Below are 27386 nucleotides of genomic sequence, written 5' to 3' on the forward strand. Positions count from 1 at the left end.
CCAAAAAAATTATAAAATTATGAAATGCTGACCTCTAAATTGCATATTTCGTAAGATGAAAGTGAACTTTTATTATACCTTTTAATCAAATACGAAAAAATTTATCCTTATTATAATTTTTGATTTATTAATAAAAAATTTAAGGATAAATTATTTTTCAATTAACATAATAAACTATGAATTTAAGATTTTTACTGGAAAATTAAATTACAAACTTCACTCATATTGGGAAAAAGAAAAAGAAAAAGAAAAAGAAAAACTCTCTATCTGTTCGCTTCGAAAATCGTCATTGATCTCTCTCTCTCTCTCTCTCTCTCTCTCTCTCTCCCGAATATAATTTCTCTTTGGTTACCTTTTTAACAATGCCCTCTTGATCACACTTCGCCATTTCATGTCTCTCCCCACCAAACGCTCAATCAGCTCCAATACCTCCACCACCAGCAACCCCACCAGCAGCAGCAGCAGCGGCAGCGGCAACGGCAGTCCCCGTTCCCCACCCATGAAGAAGGCCAAGTCCCAGGCCGTTGCTTGCTCTCTCGACCCCAACAAGAACGGCCTTCACCACTCTCACCAAGACTTCAACGCGGCCACCACTGCCCTCGAGAACGATGTCGTCTTCGATCCTTCCTCCATGGCCCTCGACGAAGATCTCAAGCCCGAACCCCTCGCCGCCGCCAATCTCTCCCGCAAGAAGGCCACCCCGCCTCAGCCTGCCAAGAAGCTCGTAATCAAGCTCCTCAAAGGTATACTATTCCTTCCTTTTTATTTTATTTATGGGTAAATTTAATTGGATAATTTTATAATTTTTCTTTTGTTTTTTGAAGGATCTTCCATCTTATGTGGTTCTTTTTCTTTCGTTTTTCTGATTGGTTACTTTATTTGAATTCTTCTGCAAATTTTGACCCTTTGATGGGATGCGAACTTAGCTTGATAGTTGAACATCTTTATTATGTGAAATGTAAGATGTTGTAAGAGTTTGATGCAAGTTATAGAATTGAGCTTAGACTTGCTCGGGCTTCTTTATCAGTGAGTAGTTGTTTTTCTTGGATTAAGTTCGAGCAAAATTTAATCCTTGATTGAGGATAGGCTATTTAGATATTGTTCGACTCATTTCAATGTTAGTTGTATAGCTTCGTTAAGATGTGCATTTGCGTATTGTTCACGTTTGGGGAGAATTTAAGATGGATTGTTTACATTACAACCCTGCTTCTCTTGCTTTCTCTAATCTGAGTGGAGAGCATGCTTGTTAAATGAGAAATATTTGTTGGAGTTGATTTTGGTGGACTCAGTTTTGTAATTTTGCTTTGAGAAAAGCTAAGGCCTTACTTATAGCAGTTCTCATGCTTGCATTCTTTGTCAAATTCTTAAAGTAAGATGATTCTTGAAAAGGAGTCAGTTGGAAGTTGCCTGATATATCTTCATATAGAAGTTAATGGAGTTTTCCTAATTTTATCTTCACATCATTTTGATAAAGCTAAACCTACACTGCCCACAAATTTTGAGGAGGATACATGGGCAAAGCTGCAGTCAGCTATCAAAGCTATATTCTTGAAGCAACCAGATTCTTGTGACTTGGAGAAGCTTTATCAGGTAGATTCCATGGCATATTTTATGCTCCTGTTTCTAGAAACATTAAGTCTTTTTCTCTTATTGAAATCTGTCGTGCTACTGAAAAGTAATTACATTGTTGATAGGCTGTTAATGATCTCTGCTTGCACAAAATGGGGGGGAATCTTTATCAACGGATTGAAAAAGAGTGCGAGTCACACATATCTGCAGCACTGCAGTCTTTGGTTGGGCAAAGCCCAGATCTGGTGGTTTTCTTGACACTTGTTGAGAGATGCTGGCAAGATCTTTGCGACCAGATGTTGATGATTCGTGGTATAGCTTTGTATCTAGATAGAACTTATGTGAAACAAACCCCAAATGTACGTTCATTGTGGGATATGGGCTTGCAACTTTTCCGGAAACATCTTTCTTTGTCTCCTGAAGTTGAGCACAAAACTGTCACTGGCCTCTTAAGAATGATTGAGAGTGAAAGGTAATTCTAGAAATTCCTACAGTGGTACTTATTCACACATTCTCTCTGTGATTGTCCTTTTAAAGTAACAACTTGAAAGTTAATCTTTCCATTAGAAGTTTTTTGTGGATGAATAGTAGTTCGTGAAACTTATACTGATATATCAATTGTCTTGGTTCTTTTTACCAGTGTTACTAACCTTAAAAATTTGATGGTTTTATGTTAATCACTTATATATATATGTAGGCTTATATGCTCTTTTCTTGAAATCCTTCGTTGTATGATGGCCTTGGTTAATATGCTAATTGAGTTTTCTTTCTTCTTTATAACTAAACTTTGATGCTTGTCTGGTTATTTAACCAAGTCAGACGAGGTAGATAGTTTTACTTTTGCATGGATATGTTTATAGGTTATGTTTGGTTCGGCATATGTATTGCTCTGGACTGTTGTAAGTTTGTTAAGATCTTGGACTTGTAGTACAGCTATTTGTATTAGTGCGTTTGCTCTTGCGGGCTTTACCTACTCTTAACTGGAGTATGATTTTTGGTTTGAGATCTTACAGTATAGCATTCTGTTTGGTTTTGGTCTGGCAGTTACCTACATTTTAGTTTAGCAGCTTTGGTATTTGCTAGGATGCTAACCTTTGGTTATTTTTGTGCTTGTGGTTCTATAAAAACAAATTTATTTGCTTGTGGTTTTTTATGCCTTCTTGTTATCATCCATACGAGGCAAGATCTTCACTTCATTCTTCATGTTTCAAGATGGTTAGATAATAGTAATTTGCAAGTGCAATTTGCAATTTCTAATTAAAGTTTTACCCATCCAATTCTGTCTTCCAGATTAGGTGAAGCAGTTGATAGGACTTTGCTTAACCATCTTTTGAAGATGTTTACTGCTTTAGGAATTTACTTGGAAACTTTTGAGAAGCAATTCCTTGAATGCACATCTGAGTTTTATGCTGCTGAAGGAATGAAATACATGCAACAATCAGATGTTCCAGATTATCTGAAACATGTGGAGGTGCTTATTGGTTTTCTCCTCTTAGTATAAGGATCATCAGCTGGACATTTTAGAGTTTAACATTTTTACTTGGCTTTTTACGGAGGAAATGCCATCTTGCGCATTACTGAAATGATTAAGATTAAATTTACTTATTATAACTAGTAAGATTTACGGTTCCAAATCGTGACAGATAAGGTTGCATGAAGAACATGAAAGGTGTGTACTCTACCTGGATGCAAGTACAAGAAAGCCACTAATAGCAACTGCAGAAAGGCAGCTCCTTGAACGTCATATACCAGCAATTCTTGATAAGGTGGTTATATGATGCTTTCTTCAGTTACTTTTTGCCCCTTTATGTATACTTACAATTTGCATAGCTTGAATTAAAATTGGCATTGGTATCTCTCAGGGCTTCACAATGCTGATGGATGGGCATCGTATTGAGGACCTTCAGAGGATGTACTCACTATTTTGTCGAGTCAATGCCCTTGAATCATTAAGGCAGGCCCTTAACTCCTACATTCGAAGAACTGGGCAGGCAATTATCATGGACGAAGAGAAAGATAAGGATATGGTATCGTCCTTGTTAGAATTTAAGGCTTCTCTTGATTCAATATGGGAAGAAAGCTTTTCCAAAAATGAAGCATTCTGCAACACAATAAAGGATGCATTTGAGCATCTAATTAATCTCCGCCAGGTCATTATGTTCTTCCTTTGGTTCTCTAATTATGATTTATATTTACTATTAAATCGCTTAGGCATCAGGAAATTTCTCTGTTTGAGTATTTCCATACTAGAAAATCTGTGACCTTACAACAATTAAGTTTTGTTGGAAATTAAAGATACTGTCATTTGACTGCCTTTGATGGAAAATGTTAATATTTTTTTCCTGAAAAATTTCATGAATTTGCTGTAACTGGGATGGCATCTTACTTTTCATTGTCATGTCAAAATGTGTAATGTTTATTACATTACATGAAAAAGGTATTGTACTTTTACTTATTTCCAAAACAAGATAATTCACTTTTACTACCAAAAAAGCGGAAAAGAAGAAAAAACTTTGTATTTGTATGCTTATTCAAGTTGAATCATTTTGTATCCATAGTACTTATTGAAAAAAAGTTACTGTTACGTTTCAAGGAAGTAGAAAACCAACAATTTCTTTGCCTGTACTCGGATTTCTGATAATAAATATATCCATAGGAAACTATTAGAATTTTTTTTTTGAAAGACAAAGTGTAAGTGTGGTATTAATATGGGAGAAAAGCTATTAGAATTAGATCCCCACTCAAGAAACATGATTCATAAATCCTGTAAATCCTACTCCAACTTCTAGAAATAAATATTGATGCAAGCACTAATTTAGATACCTACTGTTATGCCTAAATAGGTTGTCAAAGGAACCATAATCCATAACTAGATGACTTAGTACAATTGGAACCCTCTTCCCTTGTTTTCCTCAATCCCTTGATATGTTTTTTGATAAATTTGTCTTGTGTGTTTAAAATCTTGGTAGTTGTAACATTTCTCCCTCCCTTTAGATTGTGTTGTTTGCAAGGTCCAAGGTTGGATGGTCTAGCGAAATCAAATCAATATGTTAGCATGATGTGTCCACTTCTCTTGCCGTGATGGTCTACGGTGGACCCTCTTCTTTCTTTAAGTCCTTTAGAGGTTTTCGCCAAGGGGACCCTTTATCGCCCTTGCTTTTCCTTACGGTGATGGAAGCTTTTAGTAGATTTATGGAGAGGGCAAGCGAATTGAATGTGATTAAGTGGTTGTCGGTTGGGGTGGGAGAGTCCGCGGTGAAAGTATCCCATTTATTTTTTGCCGACGACGCTTTAATTTTTTGCAAGCCGGATCTTTACTCTGTTCTTCACTTGAGGTGTTTACTTATTTTTTTCCAAATGGTGTCGGGTTTGAGGATAAACTTGAGTAAAACTGAAATGATTAGAATTGGAGATAGGAGGGATGAAAGGGAATTGGCTAGTGTGTTGGGTTGCAAGATTCCCGAGCTGCCTATTAAATATCTAGGACTCTTCTTAGGGTTGAAGTTTAAAGATACTAAAACTTGGGATCCCATTGTGGATGTGTTTGAAAAGAGACTTACAGGGTGGAAGAACAATTTTCTTTCTTAGTGGGGAGACTCACAATAATCAAGAGCACTTTAACAAATTTACCAATCTACTACCTTTCTATCTTAATTATTCCGGCCAGTATTGCTACTAAACTAGAGAGGATACAATGCATATTTTTCTAGGGTGATGAGGAGGGGCATAGAAAATTTCACTTCGTAAAGTGGGAGGAGGTGAAGAAACCGTTCGACAAGGGAGGTTTGAGGTTGAGATCTATTTCGAAATTGAATTCTGCTTTACATGGCAAATGGCTTTGGAGATTTGTGAATGAGAAGAGGAAAATGTGGAGAAGGGTGACTAGATGGGGTGATTGGGAAAGGGATGAAGGGAGAAGAGGGAAATATAAACGTCATGGTTTTAGTTTGTGGAAGAAAATTAGCATTGACAGCAAGAATTTTTATGATTGCATATGCTGACAGTTGGACAATGAAACTGAAATTAATTTCTGGAAGGATGAGTGGGCTGGTGACTTCAAATTGAAAGACAAGTTCCCGAGGATCTTTGAGATTGCTAGTGAGAGGGATATCCTTGTGGAGAAGTGTTCGAGAAGGGAGATTGGGGGGGGGGGGGGGGGGCGGGGGGGTGGGTGGTGTATTCAGGTTAGGAGAAATTTGAAGGAAGAAGAAGAGGATGAATACTGTAATCTGTTCCGTTGTCTTGCTGATTTTAAGGTGGGAAATCTGAAAGACAAAAGAATATGGAAATTAGACAAGAAAAGAGGCTTCTTTGTGAAGTCTTACTACAATTTTATTGTCAAAGATGGTGATGATAGTGTAAAGGCAGCACCGTTTAAGCAAATCTGGAGGTCAAAAGCTCCACCTAGAATGGCTTTTTTCATTTGGGAAGCTAATAAAGAAAAAATATTGACCACTGATATGTTGAGAAGAAGTATGATGATGGTTAATAGGTGCTATATGTGCAAGGCCGATGAAGAATCTTGCAACCACTTGTTACTTCAATGCCCAATGGTGTATAGAATTTGGGCGTATGTGTATAGGATTATGGGGATGAATTGGGTCATGGTGGGTAGTGTTAGTGAGGAGTTGTGGGCGTGGGTTGATTTATGTAAAAAGAAAAAAAAATTATATCTTATTCTGATTTTTATTATGTGGGTAGTTTGGAGGGAGAGAAACGCTAGGGTTTTTAAGGGTATTGAAACAAGCATTGTAAATATTAGGGATAGATGGTTTCATACTTTTGATTATATTTTGTTTGGTCATGACATTAGATTAGACAGATATTGGTAGCTGTCATGTACCACCTGATCGACTTATAATTTTGTGATTTCGGGTGGTTTCCCCTTGGTACCTTTGTGCATAATAATATTCTTTTTCTTTTATCTCGAAAAAAAGTCAAATTAGCAGTTTGGAAATAAAAAAAAACCTGGATATCATACATAGAATTTCTTAGACATTATATTTGAGAAGTCTTAAGCATCACAATTAAGGGTTTGAATGCATCATACAACAAGAAAATTGAGAAACCTTCAAAATATTATTATTGAATACTTGAATTAGGAATACTAATCCTAATACGAGTAGGAAATACAACTAAGAATAAAATTTTAAATTAGTAAAACTATAATAATACTTCTAAATAATATAATAATAAAATGTTAAATAATATAGTTGTTTTATATTTAAAATTAATTACAATTTCTAATTTATTTATGAAATCTAGTGTGAGCCTATTTTGCATAAGAGAGAGTGCATCCTAATGTATGAGAAGTTCCCAATATCTTACTTTTATCCGTTGTTCTAGAATACCTTGCAACAAAAACCGTATTTTTCTGTCAAGCAATTGGAGGAAGAGAGGGCTATATAGGCTTCTCTCTGTAGACCTTTTTGAGGCATGATAGATGTAATAAAAAGTGAGGGCTGAAGTCATGTGGTAATTTTGATGTACAATAGATATGATCCTCGCCGGGGTATTTTTGTGTATCTTTATTTTTTTAAAAAATAGATATGAACCTTTCAAGGATATTAAAGGGTCCATAAAATTTAGGAGATATATGGTATTATAGCTTTTAGTGAGGAATGCTATTTGGAAGCAAAAGAGTTGCTTCCAAGAGTTACTAGTGAACATGACGTCCCTATAACTAATAAAATTGGGGAAACCCATGTAATAAAGATAGAGTCAACAAAGTGATTGCGCTTGATGGATGCTAAAGGTTAGATGTTGAATAATTGGAGAAGGTGATTCTCAACCTCTTGCCTTTTCTTTTTTCCTTGTAATTCACAGAAGTGAGTTTGGGTCGTGAAGGTTGTTAGCTTGGGTGTTTGCTGTAATTCCACCTCTATTGCCATATAATTGTGCAAATAACTAAGAAATGTTTGTAACTCTTGGGTTGGTGAGCGAAGATGTATAGGAAGAAAGTTGGTCGAAGAACTGTTGACAATTTGCTATTGCATTGTCCTGTCATAACTGAACCAATTCGTCCAACTTATTACTATGTACTGGTGGGTTGAAGCGTAAGTTATTGTCAATCTTTAGATTTTCCCAAGTCACATCTGCCAGGTAGCATTCTAGTGCAAGGAAACACAATCAGGCCTCGTCCTCCAGGTGAAAGGAAGCTCACCCACCTTATCCTCCTCGGTCATGCATTGATATAGAAAAAAGTGTTCATATATGTTGAGTTAGCCTAAAAGGTTCACAATGCTGCCTATTGAGGGACCTGAGTGCAGCGAAATGGCATGGTCCTTCCTTGGTACTTGCATTGGTTTTAACAACCTTCTTATCTTGACACTTGGAGTAGCTCATGTCTTTGTTGCATCTGTGGCTAACATGCACTATCAACAACACAAGACCTTGCCCACTTTTTTTTTTAAAAAATAATGGATTGATTATATCTTTGCTTATATTCTTTAGTCTTTATTGTTTTCCCCAAACGCGATAGTAGAGTATGGACCTTGTATTCTTGTAATATCTATGTTTATTTTTTTTCTTCTCTTCTCACCTATAATTCTAGTTGTGGCGGTAAGACTTCCATTGCTGAAATTTAGAAGGTTAAATTCAATTATATGATTAAGTTTTTTATTTGAAGTTTGTTTCAGACATGCATAACACTAATAATTTGTTACAAGTTTGCAATTTAAGGTGGTGTGGGCCTTAGATCTAGGTTTATGATACTTCTACATTTAGGTGGGTTAGTCCCCCTTCCCTTGATTGTTTCCTTTCTATGTTCCTTAAGGTAGGCGGGCAAAGGAAGGAAGCTAGGATACTTTTGGGAGGAGCTATCTTTTTAGGGATATGGATGTTTTGCTTGGAGCCCAATACTAGACTCCTTAAGAATCATCTTTTCATCGGGCTTTTTTATGGGATAGAATTTTTTTTTTTCCTTCTCTATGGGTGAAGGGTTGTGGATTCTCTTTAGAGATGTCTTTTTGGCTGTTCCATGAGGGCTTGGGGATGCATTGATTGTTCAGGAGTTTCTTCCCTTTCTCCTTTTTTTTAAAGAGGGTTTCCTATCCTGTGGGATGCGCCTTTTTCTTCTATTCCTAATAATAATTCTCTTTATATTAAAAAAGAAGTAAGCAAATAGATGCAAGTTTAGCTACTGGAGTCATCAAATTAACTTTGACCATGCACACCCATTTACAACCTATAACTTTCTTACTTGCGAGCACGTGCATTAATTCCCAAGTACGATTATATATTAAAGCCAACATCTACTCCTCCATAACAACTTACCAATTTAGATGGATAGTGGTTTCATATAAGGTTTAAGGAACGCTAGGATTGCTAGACAAAGGAATAATAGCAAAAAGGAGTTTTGACCCTGAGTAGGTTGTGAGTATTGGTAACTCATTAGGGGTTGAATCAAAACATGTTTGGTCGCATCATTTCTTGGAAGATAAGAGGTATAAAGTACTGTAAAAAGATGCATGTTATTAGGGGTTGCATGAGTAAGAAAAAACTTGATGTGATTTGTCTGTAGGAATCTAAAATGGAAATAATCTCTATTGGGATTATCCAAAGTATTTGGAAGACTAAGGAGATTGGTTGGAGAGATCTACTAGTTAGAGGAGCTTCTGGGGGAATTCTAGTCTTATGAAAGGAGGGATCTTTTAAAAGGAGGTATCGTTGAGTGAATACTCTATTTCTTGCTTGTTTAGAGATAGTAGAAATAGGTGGAAATGAGTGTTCACTGATGTCTACAGCAGAAGTGAAGGGATATAAAGAGGTTTTCTATGGAAAGACTTGGAGGATTGTAAACAAAAATGGGGTTGCTCGTGGATTGTGGAGGGAATTTCAATATAGTTTTAAATATATATGAAAAATTTGTTGAGCATTTCTCATGGGTTTGCATTGGAGAAAATCCATAGAATCTTCTTGCCGGAAAGGAGAGGCGAGAGGATGATGGAGAATGATGGTTCTGGTAGCTAAGGTGGGAACTGACAGTTGTGACAGGTAAACGCGTGATGACGCTTAATGAGTATAAATAGGAGAGGAGTTCGGGCTTGAGGTTGGAGGACGCTATGCCTTGGATATGTTTCCCTAAGTGTCTGATGGAGTTGAGAGTTCGAGTGGAAGAGGTGAGTAAAGGAAATTTTAAAGAGGTATTTTGCGAAAAAAAGGAGGATACTGCCAGGGGAGGGTGAAAGGAGCCAAATGGATTATGGATTGGGTGAATTTTGAATTTCAAATGTCTTTCAGCCAAAATGGAAAAAGTGTAGGTCGTTTGATGATGGGACGAAAAAGCATGGGCGAGGGTCATTTGCTGAATAGACGAAACAACATGGGGAATAATTGTTTTGTGAAGGCTAGGAATGAGGCTAGGCCCAACAACATACGACCCAAACAGAGGTTGAATTGAGGTATGTTTTTTAGGAGGGGCTTGTGGGCTAGTTACAGGTTTAGGCCTAGGTGGTTTAGAAGGAAGGGTCAGGGTTTGAAACTATGGAAACTCGTGACCCAGAGACCTGTTTCTTAGAAGACTACAATGATGGAAACAAATGCGAGGGGAGAAGGTGATTTTGAGTGGCAATCGATGGAGCACAAATCGGTGATTGTCATAGAACGTGGTGAGGAGGCCAGAGAAGAGAGAGAAGGTGATACAGATAGTGTGGCTGATGATCGATGAGGGGAAGGGAGAAAGATTTTGATGGATTATAGGAGACGTGGGATGTAGTTGATTTGAATAAGGAGGAGGATGACATGAACTTGCTATGGTGCCAGTGGAGGAGGATATTGTGCAAGAGGGATTGGAGGCTGAAGGTGATCTAATGGCCTAGTGGAGAGATCGGTTAGAGGAAGAAGGTGTGGAAGCTATTGGAGATCTCCTTGAAAAAGAAAACTCAATATGGGCCAAAATATCAAAAGAATTAGCTTCTTGATGGGTGTATCTTTTGATGGTCTAGAAGAACGAGTCATGGATCTTTTTGTGGAGATAGAGAGGAGAACACAGGAGAAGATGGAAAAAGATAGATAATTATTGAAGAGGGAATGTAGACATGGTGTGGAGGACCGCAAGGAGTTATGAAGATTGCAATCTAGTATTAATCATGATAATAAAGGACTTGGGGGAAGAAAGGGCAAACATTGTAACCAATCGTCAATCCATGTTTGGGAGAATAATGTCATGAGGATCAATAATTATAAGAAGTGACAAGTGGTTAGAGGATAAATGAGCAGATGGAGATCGAATGTTATTTGTTTACAGGAGTCAAAAATGGAAAACATGCAAGAGAGGATCGTCAAAAATATATGGAAAATCAAGGAAGGAGAGTCAGCAGATTTTCCGGCTATGGGAACACCTGGTGGCATCTTGGTAATATGGAAGGAAGATAGAACCCGATTTGTGGAGTAAGCTAGGGGTGAGTGCTCAATTTCTTGTCTGTTTGAAAATCATGGGTGTTGAGGATTTTGAGTATTCACTTGGATCTATAATAACGGAGAAAAGAGTGAGAGAGCCTTGATGTGGAGAGATTTGAAGGAGTGCTAGCAGAAATGAAATTTCCCATAGGTAGTGGGTGGGATTTCGATATGATGCTGAATAGACACGGAAAAATATGGACTCAATTTTTTGAGAATATGTGCAGAAGAATTTAAGGATGCTATGGTGAGGGAGGAAATTTGGGCGTGAAAGGGTATGAAAGGCAGGGGAAAACATATGAACTTTATTCCACTCTTTAGCTTTTGGATTGTTTGGAAGAGAGGAGTAAGTGGGCTTTTGAGGGGGATTGAGGATGTTGATGGTTTTGATAGATGGTTTTGGACTCTTAGTTTTTTGTTATAGAACTATCCTTTGGTTACTTTGGAGGATTTTGCTCAACTCATTGATTTGTTAATGGACTTGTAAATGTTGTAAATGGGCAACATCCCTTTGGTGCCTTATTAATATACGCTGCTGTTTATACTTCAGAAAAAAAAAAAGATTAAGGATGCTATGGAGAGAATGGAGCTAGTTGATTTATCCTTAACTGGAGGTTTAGATATAAAGAGGCAAAGACTTGGGATCCTGTGGTTGAGTTATTTGTGAGAAGGTTTACAGGGTGGAACAGGAACTACTTATCTAAATGTGGTAGGTTAACATTGATCAAGAGCACACTGTTTAACCTACCAATTTACTTATTGTCTATGTTGACTATACCTATTAAGATCGCGAAGAAGCTGAGAAACATTCAGTGTTGTTTTATGTAGGGGGATGATGAAGGTAACAAAGATTTCATTTAACGAAGTGAGATAAGGTGGCAAAGCCGCAGAAGGAGGGGTTTCTTGGACTGAGATCTATAGTTGAGATGAGCATTGCTCTTCAAGGTAAATGACTGTGGAGATATACAAGGGAGGATTGGAGATTTGTGGAAAAGGGTTGTGAAGGCTCCTTGACGTATGGTGGAAGTGGGTGAGGAAGTCAGGGAGGTGAATGGACCACGTGGTAGGGGTTTATGAAAGAAAATTAATATGGGGAAACACAAATTTCTTGAGCATTAGGTGGAAGGTGGGTAAGGGTTACATAATCTGTTTTTGGCAGGATAAATGGGCTGGTGAGGCTAGACTTAAAGATTAGTTTTGGAGGATCTTTGCTATTGGGTAATCAGAGAATATGGTGGTGGAGGAGGCTTATTCCGCAGATAGCGGGAGTAGGGGGTGGAATGTGAGTGTCATAAGAAATCTCAATGATTGGGAAATTGAAGAATGTGAAGCCTTGTTACTCTTGTTATCTCAGTTTCAACTTGACGATTGTAGGGACCAGTTGATGTGGAAATTGGGGGAAACAAGGGGATTATTCTGTTAGGACCTTCCACAAGCATTTGACTAGAGTGATGGTAGTGAAACTGTCCATTTCCCGGTTAAACAGATTTAGAAGTCACAGTCACTTCCAAGAATTGCTTTTTTTTTTTGTCTTGGAAAGCGAGTAGAAAGTGCATTTTGATTATTGATAGGTCGAGGAGGGGCAAAATTCTGGTTAATCGTTGCTTTTTATGTAAAGATGGATGGGGAATCATGTTATCACATCTTGCTTAGGTGCCCGATGATGTATACTATTTGGTTCACGGTTTAAGGTCTCCTCGGGATCAATTGGGTGATGGCAGGGTCAGTGAGATGAGCTGTCGGCATGGAGAAGATTAGGTTAAAAAAAAACTTATCTTCTTTTGATTCCTTTATCTATATTTTGGGTTGTGTGGAAGGAGAGGAATGCTAGAACTTTTGAAGGAGTTGAGAGGAATTTTGTTAATATTAGAGATAGATGGTTTCATAATTTTGGTGTCTTGGTTTTGGGTACTGATGTTAACAGGCTGGAAAATTTTGGGAATGTTGTTAACCTTTTAATTGATATGTAAATATTTTGTATATGGATGATAATCCCTTAATATCTTTGCTAATATCAACACTGCAACATCTTTATCTAAAAAAAAGTAAGTGGACTTAATCAAATTAAAAGACAAGTCCGGCGTGTTCTTGTATTGATAAATTTTTGGTGTCTACCTTGTGTCAGCTCAAAGTTACAGGTTTTTGTCAGAAGCAACTGCAGAAGATAATCTCAGACCAGTTTCCTATTTGCATTGATTCTGACGGGATAAAATGGGGCCTATGCTCATTCAGATTTGAAAATAAATGGTTAAGTGTGAATGGTTTTAGTGAAAAGATTAAAGACTGGTGGGGGGGAGGTCAATGGCAAGACTAGCTACAAAGTAGCAAGTGAACTAAAGGTGATAAAATATGCTGTTAAGGAGTGGTGTAAAAAGGAGGATCGAAGGAAGAGCATGGATACGCAAGTTTTATTTCAACATATTGCGGCTATACATGGCATGGAAGTAGAGGAGGAATTGTCTACTAAAGATATTGCTGGAAGGGAAGGGCTAAAGATTGAATTGGTGGTCAAGTTGCAGAGGGAAGAGATAGAATGGCAACAAAAGTCAAGAGCGAGGTGGGTTAAAGAAGGGGACACCAACACGAGGTTTTTCCATTATATACCTAACTATCATAGAAGGTTTGCTATGTGGAGACAATGGTGAATGGTAGTGATGATATGGCTAATGAAGATTTGAGGCAAGAGGTTAAGAAATATTTCTGTAATTGTGAGGCATTTGAAAGGCGACCTAGATTGGATGACCTTAATTTTTATATGCTGGATGAGGCGAGTAGGGAGTATGTCGAAGGGGAATTTTCTGAGGAGGAAATTTATGAGGCTCTCAAGTAGTGGGGGAAGGACAAAGCTCCAGGCCACAATGATTTTGATATGGGATTCTTATAGAAATGGTGGAGCTTTTTAAGAAACTACATTGGGTAGAATTTTTGTGAAACCTCTCAATTCTACATTTTTGGTTCTTACTACTAACTAAGGTGGAGGGAACTGTAAATATTAAGAGGTTCCGACCGATAAGTTTAGTAGGCTATGTTATAAACTTATTATGAAAGTTTTTGTTAAAAGAATGATTAAAGTGCTGAACAAAGTGGTTGGGGAGAGTCAAAATGCGTTTGTAGAAGGAAGACAAATTGTGGATGCGATTTTATAGCAAATGAGGTAAAAGAAGATTAATTGTATAGGAAGAGAGATGAGATTTTATGCAAATTGGATATGGAGAAGGCGTGGGACCATGTAAGTTTTGGTTTATTGACTATATGCTAGAGATAATGGGATTTGGAGTTAAGTGGAGAAAGTGGATTAATGCTTGCATCACTCAAGGCATCTAGAGCCATTAGGCATCGTGCTTTTGAGGGTATAGAAGATACTCTTGTAAATATTAGAGATAGATGGTTGTATTATTTTGACTCCATACTTTTGGGTCGTAATTTATTATCCTTAGAATATATTAGAGCGGTTGTTGATATGTTCATTGATATGTGAAATATTTTTGTAAATAGACGGTATCCCCTTTGTACCTTTTTATACTATTTTTACTTTTATCTAAAAAAATATTTTTTGTTATTGCTACTAGGAACTAGAAAATCCCTTTCCAAAATTGTCGGGTCTATATTTCTTGTTTTTTTGCCAGGAATGTGGAAATCCTTTGTATTTATGTTGTTCCTGTTTAGGAAGTAAGAGAAATAAATCCCCAACAAATATGACTGGAGTTAGTGGATTAAAGCATCCATATATTTTATAAAAAGTTCAGAGTATTCTCTTGTTCTCTCTAACGAGCTCTAAACTCGTGACTAAATCCCAAACATGAATTTGGTTAGCATAAGCTGTCAATGTGCTGCTGGAGTTAGAATTTGTGAGAAATTTTTTGGATATTTCTACAAAATTTTGACATCTTTCCTCAAGGCTTAGTGGGTGGATTGCAACGAACTCATTATCAAATTGAGGCTCTTGTCGGAGGGCTCTTTGTGAATAAGACAAGTGAAGTGACAACTGGCAAAGCAAGCAACACCAGTTGTTACAATATGCAACTTCTGAGATGCAGTGAGTGCTTCGAATAGGGGGTCAATGATGGGGATGACAACTCCTGATATGTTGAGCTTGATTTTCCCTTCAAGTCCTTTGGGTTGGTTGCTCAGTTTTGGCCCTTCAATTTGCAACAATGAACCTATGAATTGGTCAAGTTGTGCCACCTGGGCACTGTTGGGGACTACCAACAACAATTTGAGAAATTAGTGGCTTGGGCATCATACTCTATTAAACATGAAGTCAATATTTTCCTCAGTGGATTACAAGACTATACAATAGTCTAAATAGAACAAAAGAACCTAATTGACTTCACTACTCCGATAAGCTTGGTGTCTTTGTATGATGGCCGTAGTGACTGCTTCATACCTTGCGACAATCAGACCCCAAGTCGCAAAAAGACTCGGGTGCACTAAAATAGAGGAACAACATTTAAAGGTTCTATGCTCTAATTTTGATTAACTTTATGTAGCCCGACATATTTGCAAAATATTGTTCTATTTGGAACCAACCAAAGGGAATGGGAAGATGCTGATATTAACTTTGGAGAATCAAAGATATCCAGTCATGCAACCGTGGGTCTTTCCACTTCCTACGTGATAAAGGTTCATGTCTCGATAAACAGGAAACTGCTACTTGTTCGTATGGATTAAAGAAGTAACCATTGCTTCAGCCAGACTTTTGCCTCCCAACTACGCTTACTGTGGAAACTTATGATGAAATTCCAAGTTATGGTTGTCAATTGGAGAAACCTTAAAGAGTTTACGACATATGATAAAGTTCCTAAATACCATGAACCTCTTATTCTACTTGGACTTATTGTTCTGTCATTAGGTGAATTTGATGCTATTTTGGGAGCCAATTTAATATGCACATTGAATGGAACTTGTTGGGACATATTCTTTCCTTAAATGTCCTTTCAGAACAGGGAACTCGAGGTTCAGCTCTAAAGTAACCATGCTTGTCTACCTTACAGTTTAATCCCAATTAACTTATGATTCCTGTTAGAGAACCTATATTTGGAGATGCTTGAGCAAGGATTTATTTGCCTTATCAGTCACCTTACTTGTCTTCATTCTTGCTAGTGAAGAAGGCTGAAAGATCTTGTAGATTTTGCTTGAATTACGGAGTTTGTAAGTGTAATAAGACCATCAAGGACAAATTTCCAAGTCTTGTCATTCATAACCATCTCAAGGAGTTGCATGGAGTTCATTCCTTCAAACTGGACTTACAATATGACTACCCCTAGATTGGGATGTACCTTGATAATGTGTAAAATATGGTATCTAAACTTACCATGGCCACTTTGAATTTAGGGGCGTGCCCTTTGAGTAACAAATGCTCCTTCAATTTTCCAAGTCTCGATGAATGAAATTTTTCAAAAGCACTTTGTTTTTTTAAATAAATTTTTTTTCAAAAGCACTTATATTAGTTCATATGAGTAATGTTTCAAAATTTCTTTTTTTTTTTTTTATAAAAAAAAGCAAAAATCATTCGGCTTTAGTGTAAAACTGTTGGTTTTATAAGTTTGAATTGCAATTAGGTTAGTTGTGGATGAAATTTAGACATGAACTTGTCCTGTTACCTTCATTGTGGGTCATTAGGGAAGAGAGAAATAGATGATTTTTTTTTTTTTTGGTTAAAATAAAAGAACTCATTAAAGAGAAAGAGATTGTGCAAAAGAGGACAAGATAAGATATCCTTCAATATGAGACAACAAAACAAGACAAAATAAGTTAAAGTAGAGAGGCTTAAGACAAAATGGAGATCCAATCTCTATGCAAAGTAGATGAAGACAGTCTATTTGGGAAATTGTTGGCTTTAGTGAAGCAATGCAAGTAATTTTGTCCAAAACTATATTATGCATTTGGAAATGAATACTTGAAGATTCTAGCATTTTGTTCCAACTAGTGACCCACAAACTAGCAAAAATAGTCCCTCTTTGTAACATCTTGTGCATTGATAAGTGATTTGAGAATATTACTTTCTCTTTCAATAGAGTAGGAATTTATGGTTTTAGACCTTGTTTTATTTTGTTAAAATTCATTCTCTCACTTCCATGAAGGAATGGACACTTTATAGATATTTCAAAAAAATAGCTAGGGTGGATAAACATGGATCATGACCTTGTTAGCTTTCTAGTTGAATTGATCAGGGTCTGAGAAGCTATTATGACCCATTACATACTTAGAAGTTCCGTGGTGGTAACTAGAGGAGTAAGACTTTTTGGGAGGGGGTAGAGGTGAAGGTTGCTAGGTGTCTTCAAAGTTGGAGAGAGGGGGGTGCCTCTTCACTTTAGGGGAAAGGGTAACCTTGATAAACATTTGCCTATCTAGTATACCATCTATTATCTCTCTTTTTTTCTGGATTATTGCAAGGATAGCTGAGACGATTGAGACTAGAATGAAAAATTTTCTATAGGTTGGGGTGAAGATGAGCAACGAAACCACTTAGATGAGAAGGGTATTGTCAGTCCCAATGTTCTAGGTGTATAAATATTTTTTTTTAAAATAAAAAGAAAATATTATTATGTACAAGGTATCAAGGGAGTACTACTCGAATACAAACTAGTTATATATCAATCAAGTGGTTTATGACAACACTAAAGTCCTGCGTGTCTTTGATATCATGATCCGACAAAATAGCTGTAAAAGTATGAAATCATCTATCTCTAATCTTTATAAAATTAGTCTATATACTCTCAAAAGTTTTTCCATTCTTTTCCCTCGACACTACCCAAAATATTTTAAGTGGAATAAAGAACAAATGATGTTTCTTTTTACCAGTGCCCACCCACGCCCACAACTCATTAGTCATGGTAGCAGTTATAATCCAATTTAACCCACCCTAACAGCCTAGAAATAGAGGTCCATATACTGTATGTTACTGGACAGAATAATAATAAGTGGTTGCATGATTCCTCAGCAACATGACATAAGTAGCATCTATTGACAAACATATTCTCCTTCCTTTTTAACATATCCAGAGTCAAAATACATTCGTTGGCCACCTCCCACGCAAAAAAAAAAGCCATTCTAGGAGGGACTTTAGATTTCCAAATGTTCTTATAAGGAGCTGACGTGCTGCGGCTGTTATCCTTCTTAGTTAGATAGCTGTATAAAGATTTCACCGAGAACCCTTCCTTCTCATCTAGCTTCCAGATTCGTTTATCATTTTCTGTATTCAAATTCACTTCTGTCAAGGACAACAGCAGGCTGCTATATTCATCAATTTCCCAGTCTTGCAGTCTTCTCTTCACCTTCACATCCCACACCTTACTCACCCCCACAAACTCATACATCTCCTCCACCTTAGCATCCTTATTGCAAGTAATGTCAAAAATTCTTGTAAATCTGTTTTTTAAACTGAAGTTCTCCATCCATTCATCATGCCAAAACCTAGCCCCATCACCTCTTGCAACCTTCCATCCCACACAGCTCTTGATGCATTGGCTGTCATCCCGAATCTTCCTCCAAAGACTCAGCCCGTGAGGCTTAAATTTACCATTCTCCTATTCTCCCTCTCTTAATCTCCCCATCTAACATGCACCACCTTCCTTCACATTTTTCCCTTCTTTCAAAGAGATCTCGACAACCATTTCCCATGGAAAGCCCAGTTTAACTCATAATAGACGTCAAACCGAGACACCCCTCCAAGAACCATTTTTTTACCTCCTCCCACCTAATCAAATGATACTTTCTGTTACTATCTTTATCACCCCAAAGGAATCTACATTGAATGCTTTCAAGTCTTTTTGCAATGCTGGCTGGAATTGTTAAGATGGAGAGATAATAGATTGGTTAGTTAACAAGTGTACTTTTAATCAAAGTGAGCCTCCCCGCTTTAGAAAAGAATTCCTCTTCCAATCCGCCAACCTCCCATCAAACATGTCAATAATGGGCTCCCACGTACTCACTTCTTTATATTTTGCCCCAAGTGGAAGAGCAAGGTACTTAATATGCAGATTAATGACTTTGTAGCCCAAAACCATGGCCAAACTAGCTTCATCTCTTATTAACAACCCGTACCATTTTCGTCTTTTTCAAGTTGATTTTTAGGTCGGATACTATTGGAAACAAAGTAATATGCGCATCAAGTGAAGAATGGTATTAACATTAGGTTCTCAAAAAATTAAAGCATCATTCGCAAAAAATAGGTGAGAAACACTCATCTTCTCCCTTCCCCTCCCAATCTCTACACCCTTCAATAAATTCAACTCTTCGCTCTCTCCATCAATCTACTAAATGCCTCCATAACGGTAAGGAAGATAAGAGGAGACAAAGGATCTCCTTGGCGAAGGCCTTTAGAAGCCTTGAAGAAAGTTGATGGTCCCCCATTTACAATGACTGCAAATGATGTAGACGAAATGCATTTACTAATCCACTTTCTCCATTTACTCCTAAAGCTCATCCTACCAAGCACATAGTTCACAAAATCCCAACACATAATCATAGATTTTTTCCATATCAATTTTGCATATAAGCCCTTGTTTTTTTTTGCCCTACTAACTCATCCATCACTCCATTAGCAATCAACACTGCATCGAGGATTTCTCTCCCTTCAACAAAAGTATTTTGATTTTCACCAATCACTTCACCAAGAATTCTAGATAATCTTTTTGCAAGCACCTTAGAAATCAATTTATAAATACTTCCTACCAAACTAATAGGTCTAAAATCTTTTACCTCCTTAGCACCCGCTACTTTAGGAATAAGCGCTAAGAAAGTTGAGTTGATGGAGTTCGCAAAGGTTCCCGTCCTATGAAAATCGTGAAAAATGGTCAACACATCTCTCTTTAACACATTCCAAAACACCTAGTAGAACTTCATATTGAAACTGTCAGGCCTCGATGCCTTATCTCCATTACATTCATCCAAACAAGATTTAATCTCCTCTTCCGTGAAAGGCATCTCCAACCCATCCTTGCTGCTATCATATAACCTCTTGAAATTCAGATTATCAAGATTGGGCCTCTGGGTGTCTAGATATTGCGAATCTTAGATCAAATAATTTATCTCTACTAGCAAAATGGCTATGGTGCTTTCCTCGTGAACCAACTCTCTATGACATCAGTTGATTAATGGTGTCCATATAAGTGAGCGATATTTTTGGGATGGTCTTGCTGGTAGAACTATGACTCATGAAGTCCCTAGAAAGGCATTTCCCGAACCCAGCCTTGGTTAACCCATTCACCCAAATACAAGTGGGAAATGGCTCTAGGACAGTTTTTTGGGAAGATATCTGGTTGGGGGATCAACCCTTAGCCACAAAATTCATAAGGCTTTTCCAGTTATCTATTAGACATACTCTTTTCATCTCTAGCTTCTTGAAATTATCATTTTAACCATAACCTATCTGATAGAGAGACTGCTAATTTGGGAACTTTATTGAATATACTCAAACCCATACGCATGACTACGCAACCAGGTTGCTGAAAATGGACCCTTAAATCCTCTGGTCTATTCACTTGTAATCTTTCTATTTTCAGCTCATAACAAAACCCAATGATACAATTCTGTATTGTCAAGGCATTTTGGAAAGCTAGAGTTCCTTCGAAGGTGAAGATATTTTATTGGACTACTATCAACTTGAGGCTAAACACTAATTATTTGCTTCAAATCCAGCACACCCTACTTTGGGTTTAGGGTTTTGTGAAATCCTGTTTATAAGTGTTGAAGTGAGAAAAGTGAAACCGCTGTGGCAAGGTGCTATGTTTGCAGGACTCTAGTACATATGGCTAACAAGAATGATCTTCCACAATCGATCAATGTCTTCCAACAAGCTTAGTGATAGGGTTTCCTCATGGCTTCACTTTGGGTTTTGATGTGTAGATCAACCGCTGTTAGCTATCATTTGCAGAAATATAATTTAGAATTGTTAAGGTCGGAAAAGAAGAGTTTCTTTAGATAAGTAAATCAGTTTGCTGGGATGAGTTTAATTTACATTACATCAATTTGAGGAAATCTCAACCCAAGAACACAATACAATCCAAAAAAAGAAGACAATACAGTCCAAACTTTATGAATTTGATTTAGATTACGAGTTTGAAGAAGTCTCAACCCAAGAAAATTATACAGTCGAAACTTTCGAGTTTACTTCATTTATTATCTTTACAAGTAAAAGCATAGAAATAAGATAATTTAGAGCTTCTTTTATGAGAGAAAAGGATAAAAAGTAGACATTAGAAGGACGCAAAGGGGTTGATGCTCATATAGAGAAGAAAACTTAAGGTGAGAAAATATCAAAAACCTCAAGAACATTCACCTCATCAAGGATAGAAAACCTCTTGCACAAAATTCAAAGGGTCCTTAGCCAACAATCCATTATGGTACTAGAGGAAGAGGGGTTATTATGAAAAGCATCAGAATTTATTCTGTTCAAAATGACCCAAAAAATAGAGATTGGGACGAGAGAGGAATTTTTCTCGGTAGCCTGAAATCTGCCCATACTCAAAGCTCATCCTCAATAGACTAGCTTGTCGTGCAACCACAATTTGAGTAGATTGAGAGATGAGTCCCAAAGCCTTCGAGATTCTTAACACTAAAGCAAAAGATAGCATAAAGATTTACACTTAAGTGTGGCATAAGAGATATTTGATCGCGAAGGCTCTTTTCATCTAGTTTTTAAGAATCAAGAGTTAAAATTTTGCCCGAAGCAGCCTCTTAAGAGAAGAAAGTGATCCTAGAAGCAACTTTCATTTTCCGAATTAGTGTCCATGGGAAATGGCATAGAATCAGATTAAGCACTTACATAAGAAGGTAGAAAGATTTAACTGAGAACTTTCTGTCGTTCAATACGCTTCAAAATTGGTATGTCTTCCATCGAAGAAAGAATTGAGGTAGACTCAATGAAAGCAAGAAGGGAAATCCGCTCATCACATTCTCAATCATTGAGGTCATAAAAGAGGAGAACATTTCACTAGATTCAACCATTATACAACACCAAAAAAGTCTGGAACGTTGGTGTCGTTGCATCTAGCAGCAGTGACAATAGAGGGATTATAGTCCTTCAAAGTCCAACCATAAAACCAAAGATCAAATTGAGATAGACAAGATTACCATCTCCTACCTTAAGTTGAGAGGCACCCAGATTGCAACCCTAGTTTATTCCAGTCCACCTTCAGTGGCTGCGGCTGAGAGCTCGTCTACCATCCTAGGAGCCCCAATAGGTACAATCAAGATAAATTTGGCTGTAGTGAACTTCCACCGCAATGAACCCTTGCTAGAAAGAAATCGCCATTACCACTTGGCTAATATAGCTTTCTTAAGGCAAACAAGGGACCTAATCCCTATTTGCCCTATCTGCACCAATTATATTTTCTCTGCTCTTCAAAGCCATTCCATAGGAGGCAGCATTGGATGGTTTCAACTCTCATACCCATTCTGATTGGAATAAGAAAGATAGACAAGTCGTGAATGGGACAATTGGAATGAGAACTTTGATGAGCATAAGGCTTCCACTCTTAGTGGTAGTATTGTTTTAAACCTGTCAACCTCTTGTCCCTATTGGATTCCTCTTCAATTTTAGCCCCAAGAGAGAGCCCGAGATACTTGATAGGAAGAGCTGTTATTGCAACCCAAAAGGTGGGTTGACTCATTGCCGTTGGACTCATGCCCCATGAAACCCCAATTAACCTTAGTCCTGATATAGCCTAGTAGGAAAGGAGAACACATTTTATTTTAAGGACTTCTTTATTTTGCTTCAAGAGCAACAAAATGTAATTTGCAAACATAAAATGAATTATTTCCATCCTATTATCATTGTTATCCACACTGAGCCCCTCAAAGATATACACCTCTTTAGCTCTTAGCCCTGATCTATTAAAAGCTTCCATTACCAAAAAAAAAGGGGAGAGAGGAAGGGGACTCCCTTGTGTTAATCTCCCGGTTATCTTGAAGAAACCTAAAGGCCTCCATTGATAATTCAGCATTGGAAGGGATTGAGTTGCACTGCAAGATCCAATTACACTCATTATTGCTGAACCTCCTAAGGTAGAGGAGTAAAGACCAAGAAGCATGGTCATAGGCTTTCTCGTTATCCAGAAACCATTACAGAGCATATCCTACTTCCCTCGCCCCAAACACTCATTAACCAGTTACTAATCAAGGATGCAACTAGAATATGCCTATCACCAACAAAGACTGATTGTGCTTTCTTTGCCACAAAGCCCTCAACTTTCTTGATCGTTTTTGCAAGAACTTTGACAATAAGCTTGTAGATACAGGCAATCAAACTAACTGGTTTAAAATCCTTGAGGTTCGTTGCCCTCCATCTTAGGAATCAATAGCGAAAAAGTAGCAATTAAGGGATTTAATAAAATGGCCAGATTCATCGACTTCCTTAAAAATGGAATTCAAAAACTCAGGATACATTCTAAGCAATTTGATTGTTGTAATAGAGCTAGCCTTTTGATCTGGAGAGTGAAGTTTGAATTTTGGCAGAATAATCCTCAATCTTAGTTTTACTTTGTTTCATTTTGCAGAACCGACCTGCTGAGCTGATTGCTAAGTTTCTGGATGAGAAGCTGCGTGCTGGTAATAAGGGTACTTCTGAAGAGGAATTAGAGGGTACACTTGACAAAGTTTTGGTATTATTCAGGTTTATCCAGGTAAAGTTACTTCTGTGCTGAATGATGTCGCCATTTTTGCTGTTATCTGTCTCTATTACATTCAGTTTGTTTATTTTGTCATTGCATGTATCCTGATAGTTCTGTACCATATTCTTTTCTGTTAATTAAGGGTAAGGATGTCTTTGAAGCCTTCTATAAGAAGGATCTTGCAAAAAGACTCTTGTTAGGGAAGAGCGCTTCTATTGATGCGGAGAAATCCATGATCTCTAAGGTCAAAAGATATGTTGTCATTTTATAAGTCAACTTCTTTCACCAAAGGACTTTCTGTACATTGATTGCATTAATGTGTTTATCTATCTAATGCAGCTCAAGACTGAGTGTGGTAGTCAGTTCACGAACAAACTTGAAGGAATGTTCAAGGTGTGTGTTGTCTTTGATATAATTGATTCTATTAGAAATGTTTGGTTTCTTTTCTTTGTTCCTCTAAAAAATGTGTGAATGGTAGTAGTTCTTTCCCCCTTCTGAACTAGTTCCCGTACCTTCCTGTCTTCCGTTTATAAGCATTTTACGATAAACCAAAAAGAATTTATTGTCATAAGTTGAGTTCATGCTCTTCTCTTTTTTTATGCTGATGAAGTTTTTTGGTGATTTTTGTTCTCCTAAAAAGAAAAGGTTTTGGGTGATATCTGAATCTGTTAATCCTGCAATATAATTGTTAATAGTAACCTCTAATTTGCTATAGGGTTAATGAATTAAAATGAGTGAGGGAAGTTCTGTTTTTTCCTACCTCATGATGCTGTATCTCTGGTTAAGACGAGAGAAAGTTATAGACCCAGCCCTAGTTGGCTTTTTTTAGGGCCAATTTAAGTTTTTGTGCCTTTGGAGCTCTCACACTGTTTTGCTCCCGATCTAAATTGACCAAGTTTCACAAGTATCATATAATGGGTTGCAGATGTTTAAGTCTCTCTTGTAGATTGATATTGCCTGTCTTTTCTATTTTACTTCTCCAGGATATTGAGTTATCGAAGGAGATAAATGAATCGTTCAAACAATCATCCCAAGCTCGGACGAAACTACCATCTGGGATTGAGATGAGTGTCCATGTCTTAACAACAGGGTGGGTACAGATTGTCTTGCTATGTCTAATCAAGTTTGAACATAATAATACTGATATTATGACTTCAAGGACTTTGATTCAATTTTTTGTGGCTGGCTTTCAGGTATTGGCCCACATATCCACCTATGGATGTTAGGCTTCCTCATGAGCTCAATGTTTACCAGGTTTGCAATAGTTGGAAATAGATAAACATTTTCTCGTTGAAATTGATAGAGATGCAAGAAATTGTTTTAGAGACAGCTCCAGTAAGACTTACAACTGGTCTGTGTTGCAGGACATTTTCAAGGAGTTCTACTTAAGCAAGTACAGTGGGAGGCGACTGATGTGGCAAAACTCATTAGGTCACTGTGTCTTGAAAGCAGAGTTCCCAAAGGGTAAAAAAGAGTTGGCAGTTTCCTTATTTCAGGTTAGTCTTGTTAGGAGTTTTTTTTTTAATTTATTTTTGTTGGTTATTTTTTATTAATTCATTTGTATAAATTCTAATAATCAAGTGGATTTACATCTCTCTTTTTCCAGACTGTTGTTTTGATGTTGTTTAATGATGCTCAAAAGCTTAGCTTTCAAGATATAAAGGATTCTACTGGCATAGAAGATAAGGAACTTAGAAGGACTTTGCAGTCCCTTGCATGTGGAAAAGTCCGTGTCCTACAGAAGGTGAACCTAGTAACTGGATTTTGTTTCTTGCTGGCTTTAAGTTGGTAAAATTTGGGTTTCTTCAAAGTGTTTTTTGGCTTCTCTTTTCTTGGATTTGTTGTGTACTGCAGTTGCCTAAGGGGCGGGATGTTGAGGATGATGATCAGTTTGTTTTTAATGATGCATTCAGTGCTCCTCTTTATCGGATAAAGGTACATAAATCATTTCTTGGTTGCATTAGCTCAAGATGGCCAGAAATGTCTTTGCATGAGATAGATTTCCTGTCACTTTTTACCCTTTGTTTTTATTACACTAAGGTACCATTTATTGTCAGATTTGTGGATTTATTTATTGTTTATAATGTTTTTGGTGCTTTTCATGGGATAGTAAAATTTCTGTATGTTGAGTGGAGAAGTTTGTCTTAGCTGGTGCTAAGTTGAGCATAAGTTCTGTGTGAAGTTAAAACAAATGCAGCTTGAATTCCGAACTCTGAGTTACCTTTTATATGATGCAATGTTGGATATTCTCACTCTGGGATACAGGTGAATGCAATCCAGATGAAAGAAACAGTTGAGGAGAACACAAGTACTACAGAAAGAGTATTCCAGGACCGTCAATATCAGGTTTCATATACACCAAGGCTTGTTGAAGTTGCTGGAAATTGTTACCATGATATAGTGAAAAGGAAATAATTTGCATAACTGTTTGGTGCATCGTAGGTTGATGCTGCTATTGTTCGGATAATGAAGACAAGGAAAGTGTTGAGTCACACACTTCTGATAACTGAACTCTTCCAACAGGTATGTTACAACTTGTGCGGATGAGGCCTCTATATAGCACCAGTCTGAGGAACTATTGTTTTGATGTCTTCACTAAGATATTTTCCTTTCTAAAGTCCATTTAATTTCATGTGTTATTTCCATAAGATATTTTCATGAGATAATTTTCCTTTCTAATATCATTTGATTTCATGTGTTAATGATAGTTTTTGGTTCTTTCAAAAAAAAAAAAAAAAAAAGGTGATAGTTTTTGGTTAGTTGTTCACCCTGTAATCAATGAGGAAGAATTAGAGGACCTAATATATTTTTCTCTGTATAATATACCCAATATCATTCATGATTTCTTTCACCTTATTAGATGTCTAAAGCATTAAGTTAAATTATCAATTAATCAATTAAGCTTTGATAGGAAATGACCCATCGTTATTGTTCACATTTTAGCATAGTCAGGTGCAAGTCTAGTCTAAAAGTGTAGACAACATTTTGTGCTGAAACTGAATTTTTCTAGAAACAGAATAGTTAAAATTCAAATCCTTGTGACTTTTAGCTCTGGTATTATGTGAAATCCTGAAAAGCTGTTGTATTATATGATAAGACAATTCAAATTAATAAACACTTACCCAACTCTATTATTTATTTTCTAGTAAAAAATAATAATCCTTTGATTGTGTTTTTATGAGATGTCTATTTCATGTTGATATTGAAAAACTTACATTCCCTTGTATGCCAGCTTAAGTTCCCTATAAAGCCTGCTGATTTGAAGAAAAGGATTGAGAGCCTGATTGACAGGGAGTACCTGGAGCGAGACAAGAGCAATCCTCAGATATACAATTACTTGGCATAGTCCAGTTTGTCACAATCTCATGTAAATGACACGGGGAAGTTTTTGGGTTTTGTCTGGAGGCAGGATGTTTAAATCCCTTGTCATATTCGTGTACAGTAACTTGTAGCCTTTTTTCTTTTCTATCTTTTTGGCTGTCAACATTGTAATTGTAAAGCATATTTAGTCTGTTTGTTACATGTTTTTTTTTTCCTTTTTCCTTTGCCCTTATAGACTTAAATAGATTGCTAGATTTTTTTTTTTTTTTTCTGCAACCCCAGAGGTCTCTGTCGATACTTGCGCCTTCACATTCTATCATATAGAGGGATGAAGTAACCACTTAGCTATCTTGAGTAGGTTTATTACAAGATTGGTTGCTGCCCCTTGTGAATTTCATTTATTTTTGTCTTCTTAAACCAAAAGACTTCAATAGTGTCTTATCATTATCCTTTACCAAGTAAAAGACATGGAAGTACCAAATT

General features: G+C 37.0%; 1 protein-coding gene across 1 annotated transcript; it reads left to right on the plus strand.

Moving 5' to 3' along the window:
• The first annotated feature begins 279 nt into the window (after nucleotides 1-279).
• Nucleotides 280-27121, plus strand: CUL4 (cullin4). Its single transcript, XM_088211978.1, has 17 exons — nucleotides 280-743; nucleotides 1475-1590; nucleotides 1695-2041; nucleotides 2860-3040; nucleotides 3213-3335; nucleotides 3432-3719; nucleotides 23469-23594; nucleotides 23725-23826; nucleotides 23922-23975; nucleotides 24566-24672; nucleotides 24776-24836; nucleotides 24947-25078; nucleotides 25189-25326; nucleotides 25437-25517; nucleotides 25848-25928; nucleotides 26025-26105; nucleotides 26815-27121. Exons 1-17 carry the CDS (start codon nucleotides 392-394, stop codon nucleotides 26926-26928), a joined length of 2484 nt encoding a protein of 827 aa, XP_088068104.1. The 5' UTR covers nucleotides 280-391; the 3' UTR covers nucleotides 26929-27121.
• Nucleotides 27122-27386: the final 265 nt, after the last annotated feature.

The sequence above is a fragment of the Carica papaya genome, chromosome 9 (assembly GCF_054855325.1).
Source record: "Carica papaya isolate Zhongbai chromosome 9, ASM5485532v1, whole genome shotgun sequence".
Lineage (NCBI taxonomy): Eukaryota > Viridiplantae > Streptophyta > Magnoliopsida > Brassicales > Caricaceae > Carica > Carica papaya.